General features: G+C 41.0%; 1 protein-coding gene across 2 annotated transcripts; it reads left to right on the forward strand.

Moving 5' to 3' along the window:
• Nucleotides 1-231: 231 nt before the first annotated feature.
• AKTIP (AKT interacting protein) lies at nt 232-14688 on the forward strand. 2 transcript variants are annotated; one of them, XM_072871773.1, is made up of 10 exons: nt 232-336; nt 4954-5069; nt 6404-6609; nt 8622-8686; nt 8777-8877; nt 10195-10283; nt 10355-10453; nt 10675-10782; nt 11475-11535; nt 13761-14688. In XM_072871773.1, exons 2-10 carry the CDS (start codon nt 5028-5030, stop codon nt 13869-13871), a joined length of 882 nt encoding a protein of 293 aa, XP_072727874.1. In that variant the 5' UTR covers nt 232-336; nt 4954-5027; the 3' UTR covers nt 13872-14688. The 2 variants fall into 2 exon arrangements, with proteins under 2 accessions (XP_072727874.1, XP_072727875.1); XM_072871774.1 differs by having other exon boundaries at nt 13764-14688.
• The last annotated feature ends 1472 nt before the right edge of the window (nt 14689-16160 follow it).

Consider the following 16160-nt stretch of genomic DNA (forward strand, 5'->3'; position numbering starts at 1 on the left):
GGCCAGTCCCCGTCCCCAGGGAGGAAGCCTCGGCGGCTGCCCGCCCCGCGCCGTGACAGGAGAAGAGTCCGCCTTATTGCATCACGGAGAGGGCGGAGGCTGTGATTGGCTGGCTTCGCCGCCACCGCCCCGCCCCGCGGAGCCTTCCCGGAAGAACCGGACGGCGATTGGCCGAGGGGAAGGCCGGGTCCGGATGTGCGATGCCGAGGGGCGGGCTTTAAATGGGGCAGTGGCGGGGGTAGAGGGGGAGCGGCGGCGGCGGCTTGGTGGTGGTGGCGGCGGCGGCGGTGGTGCCTGGGCCGTGCGTGAAGTGGAGCGGCGGGAGCCTTGGCGCGGGTGAGCGAGCGCCTGAGTGCGGCGGCACGACGGCGCCGGGCCCGGCCCAGCTCTGCCTTCCCGGGCGTAACGCCAGCGGTGGTCGCGGGGAGACAGTCCCCGCCGGCACAGGAGGGCGGCGGACAGCCCCGGCCGCGCTGAGGGGAGGCTTCGGTGGCGGGTCGCCTGTCTGCGCCCCGCGGGGCCGCCACCTGTCGTCGGAGGGGGCTGGGCCGGCGCGGGCGGTGCCCGCCCGTTCTCCCCGTGAGGAGCTGCCGCCGCCGCGCAGGGTGCCGGCCGGACAGCCCTGTCCCTCACGGGGGAACCGGCCCGGCGCCCCCGCCACGTGAGGCGCTCCGCGACCCCTTTCCTCCAGGGACCGTGCGGCGGGGGCGAGCGCCAGGGATCGGGGCGGCTGCTCCGGGCCCTGGGGCGGCTGCCAGCGGGGCTGGGGCCCGGCGGGCCTCCCTCCACGCCCTGCCAAACGGCGTCGCTCTGCGGTGCCAAGCACAGCCTTGGCCTCGACGTGAAATACCGCCGGGGACTGACAGGGGAGGCTTTGCCCCGCTCAGGACACCGCAGAACTATTTTTTTTTTTCCTTCTGTGACCCACCAGTTCTCCTTCGGCTGACAGCCCCCTCTGGCAACCTAGCTGTGCTGTGAAACTTAGCAACTGTTAGCTGTTGTATAAGAGCTGGTTTCGTTGGTGTAGATTATGCTTTCCTTGAGAAGTGTGTTAGAGGATTGAAGTCATAGCAGCAGGTGTTGGTATGAAAAGTGTCATCCATCTGTGGAGGAAGAGTTGGCAAACAGGCTTGACTGGTCATTGTTCCTGCTCACTGCCAGCATTCCTTCAGCGGCTGCCTTGTTGTCCAGTAGGTTAAGGTGTGGGCTAGTGAGGTCCTTGGGTCCTAAGGAGATCACGTATAAGTTTGCTGAGAAGAAATCAGTTCTGGTGTGAACTGGCTGTTAGAGTTGCTGGACAAACGTGTAATATTGTTGTTCTTTAGTGCTCTGCCTAATCAATTGTGTTTATTCTTGGGTGCAGGAGTGGTTCTATTCCCTTTTGTATGGGGAACAAACTGCATACAAAAAGATATATAAATTTATATGCATTATAAATATACATTTGTCTGAAGGCTTGTTTTCTTCTTGAGGAATTGTTTATGTTTCCAGAAAATATTTAGAAAAGTGCTCTGTTCCAGGCAGATGAAGTTTCTGTTGAATTGCTTTGGTGTTGTATTTAACTTAATGACTCTGCTGATGACAGGGAAAAAGTGTGATACATTATATGACAGTAGGTGTAAATAATAAAAGTAATCATTAATGAGACTATTTAGTGTAGAGAAGGAAAAGGTGCAGAAGCAATGTACTAAAATTTTAGTTTTCATTAGTGATAACTTTGGGGTTTTTGAAGTATTTTAGAGTGATGAAGTACTGCATGAGTTTGCACTTGCTCTGACTGCTGTCATGTGTTGTGCACCTCAGTGCTGGTGAATATCGACATAAGGCTATGCCTGGTGGTAGGTGGCTTTCTTGGCCCAGGTGTGATGGAACCTTAGTAATGCAGTGCTGTGTAGACATTAGAAGGCCTTTCCAAGACGCAGCATTTGAAATAATGTTTCTTCACGAGTTTGTGTTGTGGGTTTTCTTAATTGCTGTTGTACTAGAAGAAAAACACTAGAGAAAAATATATCTATAAAAAGCCCATGGGAGGAAGACTGCTTAGAAGGGTTGCTGTTACTTTCTATTCTTGAAGTAGTAGAAATTAATAGAACGTATTACTGAGCGGCACACAAACCTCTTGAGTGAGGCACTCTGAATGATGACAATGTAAAAGGAGACAGGGTGATGATCTTGAGTGTATTTATTCCCTTTTCATAAAATGAGGAGAGTGTATTGGGTTCTTTTGGGAAGCTGGTGGTTTCAGTAGTTACAGCACCGTAAGCTGCTGTAATGGTAGGTACCTTGTAGTAGATACTGTAGCCCCATGTAAGATTGAATGACTAAACTGCCTAGAAATTCCACTTAATGATATTGGGACTTAGCTCTCCTCGTCTGCTGCAGACCTTCTGTGTAGTGAGAAGTAGGATAAACAGTCTGACTTAAATGTGCTGTTACTTGATTATTTTTTTTTAATTTTAAAAAAATTATTCTTGTGATTGATGTGGGGTAGTAAATTGTGAGGTGAAGGCACTAGAGAGCATAAGCAGTTGCAGATAAGTTTCCTGTACTGAAATCATTCTCCACTCCCATGTAGCATAGCTAGAAGGATTGAGTGTGACTTGAAATAAACAAACTCTAAAAACACCTTGAAAGGCTTTTTAAATGATCCTCCTCTGGGAAGCTGATACTCTGAGGTTATTAGTTCTCCACCATAAATAATATTTTAACAGGTGAATGAGACTGGAGACAGTTTAACAATAAGCTTCTGACAACACCATGCATCACTTATTACTGGCAGGCAACAGGATAAAAGATCTTTGTGCAGAAGAATCTCTGTAGTTTAACTAGAGCTAAAATAAAGTTTTATTTGGAAATATAAACCATTCTTAATAGCCTGTAAATAGGCATTTCTATAACGAAAAGCTTTTCAACAAAGCTGGAAGTGTACTGAGATGCATAGCTGCTTTCTGAAACATGGAGTCAGTGACTGAACTCCATCTAGCACCAGTTATCAAGCTTCTAGATCAGTTCCCTGTTCCATTGGTGATAGGTTAGGCTGTTTTTTATGTACATACCTCATTCTTTGTCCTGTTCAACTCCTGTATCTCATATTTCTGGTTCCAGAATAATGCAATTTATATTACCTAGTCTTAAAAAACCACCAGCCCAAACCAACCAAAGAAAGAAAAAAATCCCACCCAAACCCCATAATCACTCCAGATTCCAGCTAATTGTCTTCCAACCTGTACCTCAGCTTCCAGCACTCTTCTCTCTTGTCAAAGCCGTAGCACTCAGGTGCTCTCTTTGTGCGTCAGTTCCTCCTCCCTCTGGTTATGCTGAAATTTCCCGAGGAAATGTCTTGGACCTTCCTAGCCTAGTGTCTTGCTGTCTTAGTTGTTTGGCTGCGTTTCATGGAAGAGAAAAGGCTGGTGGCATAGCCCTTTGGCATGGCCCTGCTTTCCAGACAGGAGATGGGAATAAGTGAAAACATCTTCTCACTGCTATCACAGGGCATGCCCCAGTGCAGTAGCCATGCTTTGACTTTGTTTTCAGTGGCTCAGAATGATGTGAGACTCTCTTGCTGCTGAAGAGGAAAAATATCTGGAGAAATCATGTGTACTGGAATGTTTGAGATTATTTTGGGGTGGGGAAATTAATTAATTTTAATCACTTTTCTGAATGGTGCTTGCATTTTTTTGAATGCTTGGCTGTTATATAGTTTAGAAGGATACCTGTGATTTGATATCAATGTTTCTTTTAAAAATTTACCATTGCTAGACTTTCTTTGGATAAATTGTCTGGCTTTTTTTTCTTTTGACGAGATTGGCATTTATTTTCCTTTTAAGAAGATTTTTGATCGTAATGTTACCATTTTCTCTATAAACTAATCAAAGCAATGGATGAACAGGTGGCACCTTCCTTACTGTAGAGAAACTTAGTGTTGACCACAATAGAAGCCTGTGCCATTCTCTCTATTTCTCTGACATCCTATGAGTTGCCTTGGTCAATGTTGTACAAATTCCTATTAAAGGAATTGAGTAACATGAATTGCCTCAAAATCTTTCTTAATGTAGCCAGAAATGGAGTGGGGAGGGGAAGGGAAACTGGGAGAACTGGAGGGGAAAAAAAAAGAGTGGAGGAAATAGGCTATGCCAGACAAGAGGTGCTGTAGATGAGAGTTCTTGCACAAACAATAGCAAGACTTTGGGGGGGGGGAAGAGAGAGGGAGAAAACTAAGGATGTATACAGTAGGTGACACATTGAAACTCCAAATACTGCTGAAGTCCTTATTATTGAACTGCTAATCTAAAGAGCACTAAGCCTTAGTGCTCATAATGAAACCATTAAATAAGCTACAGAAAAACTTCTGTATTCTGTGGCTTTGTCTATTCCTGGTGGTGTTCCAATGCAGATGAAAACAAAATGACACATACATGATCCAAACTCAATGGGAGGATCATCTGTTTCACCAGGAATGGCAGAGATTTTTTTCAAACTGGAGCGCTTCAGAAACATGCAAAGTCAGCAGTGTATGCGAGGGGCAGCACTTAACCATAACTACAAGAGTAAGCCATTGTAGTACTGTCCGGTGCTGGACTTGAATGGTGAAGTGATAACCTCTTAATATTTGCCTGTGTAGAAGATCTTTCTTGAGTGTGCTGAGCCAATAGATGGTCTTTTTTTCCAGTTGGCAAGACAAAACATGGAATGCAGAATCTAGAGTGTCTTTCTAGCAGAAAGAAGGCAGGGATTCACAAGCAAAAATTATTTCATGGACAACTGTATTACTGTCCTGGAGTTTAATAAATAATAGAGCTTTGGCAGTTTTAACTATTGTCAGTCTTAACTACAAGAAGTTTTCTTCTGAAGTTACAGAAATGTAAAGCTGGCTGCAGAATTAGATCTGAATCCTATTTATATATAGAGTCCTGTTTATCTGTTAGAATGCATATTCATTCTGTGTATTTTTAGGGTATAAACCAGAGAGGCCTGAGGACACTCTGAAGACACTGAAAAGTTGCAGTACTTTATTTGGAATACACGTTATGAACCCTTTCTGGAGCATGTCTACAAGTTCTGTGCGCAAGGTAGATATTTAATGAATGGATGCCATAAGGTGTTAACATGCATTGAGGGACAGTAGCGGTTCTGGAAAAGACCATCAGATGATCTACAAATACAGTTGGAGTGTGTGTTTTATCCCAAGGATTGTGATCATCTTCAATTAAAGTGTAAGCTAGCTTTGAGCTGCATTAACTGGAATGTGACTGTGGATGGAGTCTACTCCAGAACTTGTTGACTTTTCTTATCTGAAGCATCTTTAAGCAGGAAAGATGAAACAAACTTGTTCAAATGGTTGAAACGCTTGTTTCTTAGGACATTTGTTTACTGTCTTATATAGACCTTAGCCAGGTATTGGAGCAAGCGTGGACAAAACTGCACCTCCATAATGCTATTGCTACTTTAGATTGTGTGTATAAAAGCATGATCATTCTAGGGTTAATCGCTTCTCAGGTGTTCAGTGCTAGGGCAAATTATATAAATTTGTTGATGATGCCTGTGATGTAGGTATTGTTACTAGTCCAAGTCTCAAGCTCTTTGAAACACTATAGCCTAAATCATACCTTTAGTCACCACATCTAGCCTAATCGCAAGTCAGTAGCCTGCAGTTTTGTCTTGGCAATCTATAGAATGATTTTGAGGTCTGTACATAATACAGTCTGCTCTAGCAGTGTAGCAGTGACCAATTAAGTAGAGAAGTTTTTTGTTTGTTTTTTTCTTTTTTAATAAAAGACAGCATAGGCATAAAAAGGTTGCTATAGCAAAACTATTTAAACTGGGCTTGATATCACTGTCAAACGGTGATTCTCCCACAGCAGGAATGGGCTATATGATCAGCTCCGTGTGGGATGGTGGTGTCTTAAGCACAGGCAGGAAGTGAAATACATGAAGTTTTCTGTAGGAAGTTCTTATTTCATCTCAGCTTTACTACACTACTTCTAAAGACTCTTTGAAGTCTAGAATGTGAGAGTGCTTCTCAGTGGAAATGATTTATCTTGATGCACTGTGTGCTAGAAATAGATTGACTTCTAAGCTGGTGTTACATACTATCTGGTTCCAGTTTCTAAATAAATGTAAGCCTCCTTAAGCATTTGTCCTAATCTGCAGATTTCCTATCCAGCATTGATTATTTTTGTACTTGTAGGCTAGGTTTGACTGAATAAAAGTCTATTTAAAAACAAAATCCAAAGAGACACCACCCCCACCCCCAAGCAATAGAACACCGAAACCCAAGATAGGTTTCATTAGCCAAACTTGTAATTAACAAGGTTGGGTTTAAACCTGTGCTAAAATGTGTTCATATGTTAAATGTTTTTGAAATATGGCCTGTAATCTCATGGTTCTCTTTTTAATCTAACAGAGACCTGAAGCCGAAGAGAAAACTTTGAGTGGAGAGCTGCGAACCAGTCCTCTACGAGCCTCTACAAAGAAACAGTTGCCTTCTATTCCAAAGAATGCTGTGCCAATAACCAAGCCTGCTTCACCTGCCACGTCATCCCAGTCAACAAACGGAACACATGCTTCTTATGGGCCTTTTTATTTGGAGTATTCCCTCCTTGCAGAATTGTAGGTTTTCATTTTTTTTCTTTTTTTAGGTCACTGGGCTTATGATTCAGTGGGGAAAAAACATGTAGGGATCTAGTTCTTGCATGGTGTCTTTGCCTTAGTCCTTGAAGAAGGCAGTAAAACTTAAGTTCCACAAAATTCTTTTTCTGGAGCAGCAGCCTCAGTTTCTTGAGGTAGCAGGGGAGAGGAAAATGAGATGAGATTTTAAGGGGTATGTTTAGATGTGATTCTCTGAATTATTACATTTCTCAGTCTCCAAGTAAACAGATTTTGAGTTTAGGCATCCTGACTAGTTATCCTAGTAGCTTTTTGGTCAGAAATACTGAGTTTTTGAAACAAGTATTAAAATAGAAGCAAGCAGATGTCTAGTGGGAAGATGGTTATGAATGTATGGTACTGTCTAATGGAGAAGGAAGCTTCCTTCAGTTGTTACATGGAACATTTGAGTGCTGCCTGATATGGCTTATTAAATGGATATTAGGAAGACTATATTCTTTCCTGTCTTTCAGTAATATTTACCATGAAATTTATGAGGGAGGCGTTAGTGCGATTTACATAGCTTTCTTTGGATCAGTTGCATTTGATCCAATCTAGTGATATGTAGACTGCTCTGGGAGCATACAAATCTCTATTGGTTTGCAAAACTTTGTAGTTATGTAAAGTTACATAAACTGTTTTGTGCTACAAAGCTGAAGGGACTTCCTCTGTAGTAGACATACTGGATTCTCAAGTATGTAGTGCCTTTTGGAATGAAATCCCTGGAGTCCTTATGCAACATTAAGTCTCAGTTCTTGCATTTAACCATTAAATGGAAAGTGAGAACTCTCAAAACGTTAATCTTTTTTTTTTCCAGGGAACTGACCCTGACTACTTAATTCAAGAAAGATGTTTTTCTTCTGCTGCATGCAAAAGTATATTGATATCATAATGTAAACTCCTCTAGTTTAACAAATTAATTATTAGGGAAATAATAATGAATATTATGGAAATCATAAGTGGAAAACTGTTAATATTTTGCTTTAAGATTATTGTTTATTTGTGCAAGCATGTGGAGTTCAATTTAATGGGCCTATATGCCAAGTAACTGGAAAACCTATGAAGTAAATAATTTGGTTTATCATTTATAGTGTTCAGTAGAATCTGCATACCATACAACTGCAGTTGGTTAAACTTACTAGCAACTTCTTGTGTTCATTGATTTGAAAAATAGTAAAAATAGCACATTTTGCCCCAGTAGTACTGTTGATTATCAAATGGACTTTCCTAAAAGGCAAAGGGAGAAACCCTTTTCATAATGCACTGGTCACCGATGACCAAAGATCATGACTGGATTATCATCACAAGAAGTGAAATAGCAAATAAGTTCAAGTCTGGGAAAATGACTTGGTCCATCCTGTTAATGAGATGCCTGGAATCACTCGATCCAGATCTCTCACATACCCTGCTTCTTGACTGTCCTTTTTATTCTCTGTCACTTTGTTTTGTCAGTTGGCAGTGTAATTTGTTTGACCTGCAGCATAGTCTCATCTAAAACTGGAAAACTACTTGTTTAAATTGAAGTTAAAGCTTCAGTCACATTTCAGAATTAACTACAAGTGACTGCAAATCTGCATTCAAAGTTACTTAATTGCATTTCTTTTCTTCTTCTCCTTTACTTTGAAACTGGGGATTCAGTAGATCAGTGGATGTTTCAGTACTGACATGCATTAAATGCATCTGCTGGGGGAAGAATTTATTTCTATTTCTCTACTTACAGTTTTATCAGGAGAAGTAATGTTTCCTGTTAGTAACTCTTTAAGTGGAGGGGTAGGAAAAGCAAGAGTGAAAGAATATCGTTTCACTAGTTTTCTGCCACCTCCTTCTGTGAGTAATCTGCCCTTGGGAATTGATTGTAAGCTTGTGAAGAAGCCCCCTGTTAAGCAATTGGTAGTACGCTCTGGGTTTACTGTTGTCAGCTTGCTATAGATTTAGTGTAGTTGTGGAGCTGTTCTAAATACTGATTCTAATTGCAGTACCTTGGTTGTAAAGCAGAAATTGCCAGGTGTCTACGTGCAGCCATCTTACCGATCAGCATTAAGTAAGTTTAAACTTAACTTTTAAAGTGTTTATATATATATATTTATTTTTTTAAAAAGTCTTTCACTCAAGCAAACTTTCTCACTTGCAGTGTGGTTTGGTGTAATATTCATAAGACATGGGCTCTACCAGGATGGCGTGTTTAAATTTACTGTCTATATTCCTGATAATTACCCAGATGGAGACTGCCCGGTAAGTGGCTGTGTGTGTCTTGGGTTTTTCTTGTTTTCTGGTGCTTTAAGTATGCTTTTTGTTAAAGCTAATATACCATTTAGCTTCTCATTTCCTTGAACTAGTTTTGTTCAGTTAGCTGGGCTCATTTGCAATGTCTTGTACATATTTCCTAACATCTGTGGAGGAATCATGTTACTTTGATTACCAAGGCTGGTGTAGAGTGAACTTCCTGAGGTTAGATGCATTAGAGTATTAAGTAAGTAACCAGTTCTTTACCTCAACTCTTTATTTGCTACTTCCTTGGCAAGGAAGTTGATGTTGAAATGCTTAAAGAAGTATCCAGATTCTGAGTAGCGATATAATGGGACATAAAATCCAGGCACCTGTGCTGTGCTTTCTGTAGTACTGCAGGATTTCTTGTCTGTCTAAGTTACATTGAAACAGAGAACTAAAAGGACTTGAGGAGCAAGTTGGTGAAACAAAGGGAGAGGGAGATAGTGTGGTAGTACCTTTCATCGCTGCTTTCTCTTTTTCTCTTTAGGGAAAAGTATCCAAGTTATGACATCAGTTAAAAAACAAATTAAAAAAAAAAAAAAAATCTTGTGGCAATCTGACTCTCCAGAGCAGGGCAGCCGGCCCTCTTGGCCAAATTTCTTTAAGAGGAGGACTGGGGGACAGGTGTATGTAACTGCTATAGCTGAGAATGAGTTGCTGTGTCAGGAAGCTGTCTGCTTGGTGCCAAGTTTTGTGTAAAGCTATCATCTTTACAAGGACAGAACAGTTTCTTTCAAAGATTAGGATTTAGTATCTCTCATACAGCCATCATTCTTTTGCTAGCATAGGGCTTTAAAACCTTCCTGTTGAAACTAAGTTTTCTTTTTGGAAGAATGCACGAACACCAGAGGAAACTAGCTGTACGGAACTGAAGACACCATGGTGTCACTGCACTGTTTACTTAAAAATGTGTAGGGTAAAAAAAATACTGATTGTAGCTGAAGTATGTAAAAAGCTTTTGGTCACAAATAGCTAAACCAGAAAAACTCCTTTAATCTGATCTTATCTGACATTATTACCTGTGTTGGCACTAGTGCTTGTGCAGTTAGCTGGATTAGTTTCCTGATTTGGTGATAAGCATGTGAGAGAGGACAAGACCCTGCATGTAACATGGCTGTGTTGGTTACAGTTTCACAGCTGGTGTAAGTCACTTCAGGTTGCTTTCTTTTAATACAGTAACAATTAATTAGTATTTGGAAGCAACATCTGACTGACCTTCATACAATAGTTTTAACATTAGGATTGAAGTTGTCATAATGAATTTTGTTTTTTCTAATGCAGCGCTTGGTTTTCGATCTGCCTGTCTTCCATCCCCTAGTAGATCCTTTATCTGGTGAACTGGATGTGAAAAGAGCATTTGCAAAATGGAGGTTAGTGGTAACATTGATGCGTAATTTGAAAGAAGTTTGTTCCTTTCTTCATCGTGTTTTGTTCTTTTTAGGCGAAATCATAATCACATATGGCAAGTATTAATGTACGCTCGCAGAGTCTTCTACAAGATTGATACAACTAGTCCTCTGAACCCCGAGGCTGCAGTGCTGTAAGTAGCTTCCATGCATATAGACGTGGTCTCTTAAGGGATTTTTTGCACAGGCTTGCAGAAACAAGAGATTTGTAAAACTGTTTATCAGTTCCTGGTCTCTACCTCTAGAGCTGGTTGCACTAGGAACTAAGTTGAGGCTTTACCAAGTCTGTCTGTGCTTCTAGAGCAAACATGTGCCTCCTTGCAGTTACTTAACATTACTTACTTCTCTCTTGCAGGTATGAAAAAGATATTCAGCTGTTCAAAAGTAAAGTGGTGGACAGTGTCAAACTATGCAGTAGTCATTTATTTGATCAGCCTAAAATAGAAGATCCCTATGCAATCATGTAAGTACCATGAGCAAATTCACCATGTCCTAATGTTTCAAGAGCAAGTTTTGGTATAGTTGTTGATTTGAAGCCTTTCTCTGCCAAAGACTGACCTGTTTTTTCTTACATTTATAGCAATACTTCGAATATTCCTACCCTCATCTCCTTCTGTTTAGTATTGAGTGAATCTTAAATATAATCAGACACTTGTTTTTACTGGTTTTTCACTAAGCAACCAAGACTTTAAAAAAAAAACTCAACAAAACCCCAAACCAAACAAACAAAAGCCCCCAAACCACCCCACCTCCCTCAAGCAGAGATAACCATGGAGTAAATATTGCTTTTGGGCTTTCTTGAACTCAATTTGCATGACTGTAGCTTTGGCCATACTTTTAAAATGCATTTAAGCTTGACTGCATGGTGGATGGAACAGTTAGCTCCATAGCGAATATGAGTAGTGTTTCACGTAATGCTGGCTGAATTGCTGAATTCTCATTGCAAACTAAAATGAAAACCTAAATATTTCTTGTTGAAAAGATCCATGACAGTGTGAATTTAGTTCGTAACTGTATGTTTTAACACTGAAAACTCAGACTTGTGGTTTGCTTGAAATTCAACAAACTAAGCCAAGGAAAATTGCTGCTTTCTGCTCTGTCTATGCTGTAGTTTGCAAAAATGCAAAGTAAGAGATAACTATACTTTCTCCATAGTTTTTCTCCATGGAATCCAGCTATACATGATGAAGCTAGAGAGAAGATGTTGACTCAGAAGGTATGTGCAAAGTCCAGATTCTCGCTACAAGGGTTTATTGCCTGATAAGGGAAAAAAGGTTCTTTGTGATGAACATGTACTAGACAGACCTTATTCCACCCCTCTTTTGGATCAGCAGGTGTGCTGAAACTGATTTGGTCTCACAAATAAGCAGTTATGTCACTGTTCTAACTGTAGTGTGTTAAGCAATTAATCATTTAGCCAGCTAGAACGCTTTGTTAGTACAATTGTTGGCACACTTGGCAGATTTTTTTTTGTTTAGGGAAGAAGGGGAAAGAAGAGATTTGCAGACTGCCTATTACCTTGTCATGCACCTGTCATGACTATTAGTACTTCTGCATAACCTGACAGTCCCCAACTTTGTTCTCTTCTGTTGAGAGATCTTTCATTACTGAATCAAAGCTTCAGGGCTTTCTTCTCATTCCAAACTTTTTGAAGCAGCACGGAGTGAGTACCTTGCTCACATCTCTAACACTACTGATTTCTGATAAGACAGCTAATCGAAGGATGCTTAGAGGTACTTCTGTCACAAAGCACTCCTACTGATACAGCAAGAATGTGTTGGATCAAATAGCTTTCACCTGAGCAACACTTTTGGTTTTGGGGGGTTTTGTGGTATGTGGGGTTTTTTTCCTGTTTGTTTGGGGTTTGGGTTTTTTTCATTATTTCTTTGCACTTGACAAGAGCTGGCACACAGCAATTCGGAGTCTGCACTGAGTGGCATGACAAGTCAATCCACTTGCAGTGCCTAGGAATTCTGAAATGGTGGCTGGTATCTTTGCTGGACTGACAAGGAAATGCGCTCTGAATGTTTTAGTTACTGACTTGGGCTCCTTGCGCTAGAGCTGTGGTGTGGTTTGCTGCTTTTTTTGTAATTAAAAAAATGTGGGTTTTTTGTCAGTCCAAACTTCAGTTTTCCTCGCTGCAAGCTTTAACTCATGTTCTTGTCCCTAATTGTGCATCCTCTCTTTCCTTTCTTCTGCAACCCTGAATCCTTGTTCATTACCCTTGTAATTCCTGTGCCTTGGGAAACAACTAGGGCATTCTAGAACTGTAGCCCAGGAAAGGCTGTGATGTCCCAGTTCCCTGCTGAGCACATGGCTTCTGGTAGATGATGTCCTGTGTGCAGCATGTAATAGGCAGGTGCTACTCTGCCAGGGTCAAGCCTAACTGATCTCTGTTGTTTGCTGTTGTCTGATGTGTTGTGGCAATTCTGTCATGCAGTGTCACTTTTACACAAAATGTGGGGAGGGACAGAAGCAGCACAGGTTCAGTTTTCTTGCTGACTTGATTTACTTTATCAGGCAAAAGGCTTCCCATAGTATGACAAAGTCTACTCACATAATTATCCCTTTCTAGAACTTGATGCATCATTCCAGGTTTGATATAGTTGGCATACCAGATGATTTGATGAGCCTATGGCAGTGTGGAGGCAGGGCTAGTTCCTGGCATGCAAAAAACCTGCAAGCTATTCTGTTTCTTTGACCTGCTAGAGTAGGTATCTAATTTACTAATCTTCTTGAACTACTTTAAATCTACAGATGCTTGAAGTTGCACCTTTCTCCCTCAACTTGAAGCTTTTTTTTTGTCTTCTAAATTGCAACAGTCAGTCTCAAATGTTCGTTGCATTGTGTTGGGTAGAAATAGTTACTGTTCAAGCATTTAACTGTGATAAATGCTTAGGGAAGGGAAGGACTATCCAAGGAAACTCCATGATATAGCAACGGTGTCAGTTGCTACTTTGCTATGTTAATTAGTGTTCAGAAGCCTTCAGTGGGATGGAGTACTCCTCCACAGTACGCCCAGCATCACAAGGTAGTATGTTACAGTTAAAACATCAGGATTAGACAGAAATGTTTTGATTTGGATTGACGCTTCTTTCTGTGGAACTGAGAAATTTGGCAAATAGCGGTGCAGTGGTGCTGGGCCATGGCCTTCAAGCAAAAGGCACTATTCAAAGAGTATCTTTTAATCGTTATGGTATGATGGGGTAGTAGTACATGAACCAAGTCATTAAAACTCTCCTGTAATGTCAGCGTGGTTCTACAGATGCCAGATGCATTCACAGAAATTAAACCAATAGCCATTTTACTGTTCCTCTTTGAGGAGAGGAAACAATGCTAGCCTCTTTTATGCTTGTATTTGCCAAAGGTAAAATGGATGGGGAGGGACTTAGGAGGGTTTATGGTATCTAATAATTCTGACTGCAACTTTCTTCTACCTAGAAGAAGCCAGAAGATCAGCACTGCAAAAGCATGCATGTTTCTGGCCTGTCATGGGTAAAGCCTGGCTCAGTTCAGCCTTTCAGCAAAGAAGAGAAGACGATGCCTACTTAGCTCTTCTGGACTATGGTGCACAAAACACTTTCTGTGGGTGGAGGGAATGTAACGGACGGAGAAACAGCAAAGCAGCAGTTTCCTTCTTGACTACGGATTAGTAAAAACTGAGTAGTAGCAGTGACTCCAGTAAACCTGTTCAATGGATTACTGACTCTTAATGTTTTACATATGCATTAGGTTTTAAAGGCTTGCCTGAAGTTTGGAAGTCTCTCTTGAACACTGCAGTACTTCTACCTGAAGACTGTCTAGGGTGGGTAGTTCCTCAGGGCTCTGAAATGCCTGGAGGTTTTGGGTTGGTTTTTAAGCTTTTATTTTTTTTCCCTCCAGGAATAGCAATTTTTTTAAAAAAATCTTAAATTACTGGCAGAAATATTAGCATTGGAAATATGATGCCAGAGGTAAGCTGTGTTCATGTAAACTAATATAGCAGAGTTAAACACTATATTTAATGGTTTTAAATACTTTGGTTTCTATTGTAAATATATTAGGATTTGAAGTTGTAAATAGACGGTTCATTGACTCCATTTAGCACTTTCCAGAGGTAAAACCGGGGATGATGTATGATGTATTATTGATTTGTAAATGGATATTGTCACTAAAGCGCACATTAGTCTGACAGGGTGAAAGCAGAATGTCAGCCTTGTTAGACTTTTATTACATAAACACTAAAATCAAAGCTTTTAATGGTGGTCTCTTGAGCTAATAAAATCTTAGAGGATTTTAGATTCCCTAGATGTCTAGGGGATTACTTAGGATAGCTTGACTAATGTGTGTTAATAGTGACATCTTAAAATAAAAAGAAACCATGATCTAGCTTTTGTCCCTCTGTTTGTCTATATTGTAGGCATTTAGCAAAGACTGGAACCAGGATGGAAGCACCTGGCTGCCTATGTACTTGCCTGTATATGTATTCAGGATGTTAATGGGGTGACAGGATGTGCTGAAGAGACTGGTTAAATACAGTCTTGTTCCACATACAGGAAAACCTTTCTAAAGCATGTGTGAGCTCAAGACAGAATCTTTTACTTTTCACAAGAGTCTTCCTAGTGTCGTAGCCTAGCATAATGCCTTATTCTTGCCTAACAGGATTTTCCTATCAAAACCTGTAACGTTAACCCTTTACAGCTGGGCTGCTTTTTCTTTGGCTCCTCATACCTGTACTGATGGCATTAATGCAAACCCTACTTTCTAGTAACAAGTACTAGTGACTTCATATATAAATGTGATGTGGTGTTTGGGGAGGGTGGGGAGTGGCGTGGTGTGTGTTTTGGTTTTTGTGGGGTTTTCTTGTCTTTTGTTTTTATCTGACAAGCTGAATCCACTTGTCATGTAACAACCTTTCCCTGTTCCCTTTGGGAACAACTTCTTAGCTCTTGAGGAAGTAGACAAAGACTTCACAAGTAATATGCTATCATATACCAAATGATTAATTTAATGTACTGTTAAGGATGACTTGAGTGGTTTCTATGGAGCACTTAACATTGTATAAGTTAAGTACTTACTCTGTTTTAGGTAATGTTGAAATGTTAATGCATGATGTTGCTTTAAACCTTTTAAAGCTTCTGCCTTTGAGATGCAGCGGTTTCCTGGGGCTGCCTGGAGTGTCTCCAGTACTGCTGGAATTCCTCTTTAGGCAGAAGAATGCAGAGGGTATGTAGAGAGCAAGGATCCTCTTTAAGGCAGAGAAGGAAGTGCATCCAAAGGTGCATTTCTTGGGGCTACTCCTTCCTCTTTAACTCCCCTCATCTTACAGAGGGTCTCTTACAGGACCTAGGTTCTTGACTAAATGCTAAAATGTTCTTTCTAAACCTTAGTATATCCATTTATACTCGGTGTAATAAGAGAAACATAATGTAGAGTGGCTCCTTCCTAAACTAATTCAAGGTTTAAGTAAGAGGATTTCTAAGCATAAGTTACCAAGCGGGTGCTTCTGAACAAGGTATTTGCAGAGGAACTATTGCCTTCAGCTTTCTGAAAGCTCTTGCTAACTCTGTATATGTGAGGTATGGGCCTGTGTAAACTGAAGGCTCTGGCAGGCTCTGGTCATGTGAATTAGTACAGCAGATTTAAACATATTTAATGGCTTTAAATGCACTGTTTTTTTTATTGTAAGCTGTCTTGAAAGTGGTGGTTGAGTGCAAATCTTCCAAAAGGATATTTTTGCCAAGGTGAGTCACTCGCTGGGTGAGATGTCTGTGACTTGGTATGATTTTAGTAGGGCAATTAACTCAGAGTAAACTCAGTTTCTGCTATCTTCGACACAAATCTCTAGCTCAGAGCTCAAGC

Source organism: Ciconia boyciana, chromosome 9 (genome assembly GCF_034638445.1).
Source record: "Ciconia boyciana chromosome 9, ASM3463844v1, whole genome shotgun sequence".
NCBI classification, from domain to species: Eukaryota; Metazoa; Chordata; class Aves; order Ciconiiformes; family Ciconiidae; genus Ciconia; species Ciconia boyciana.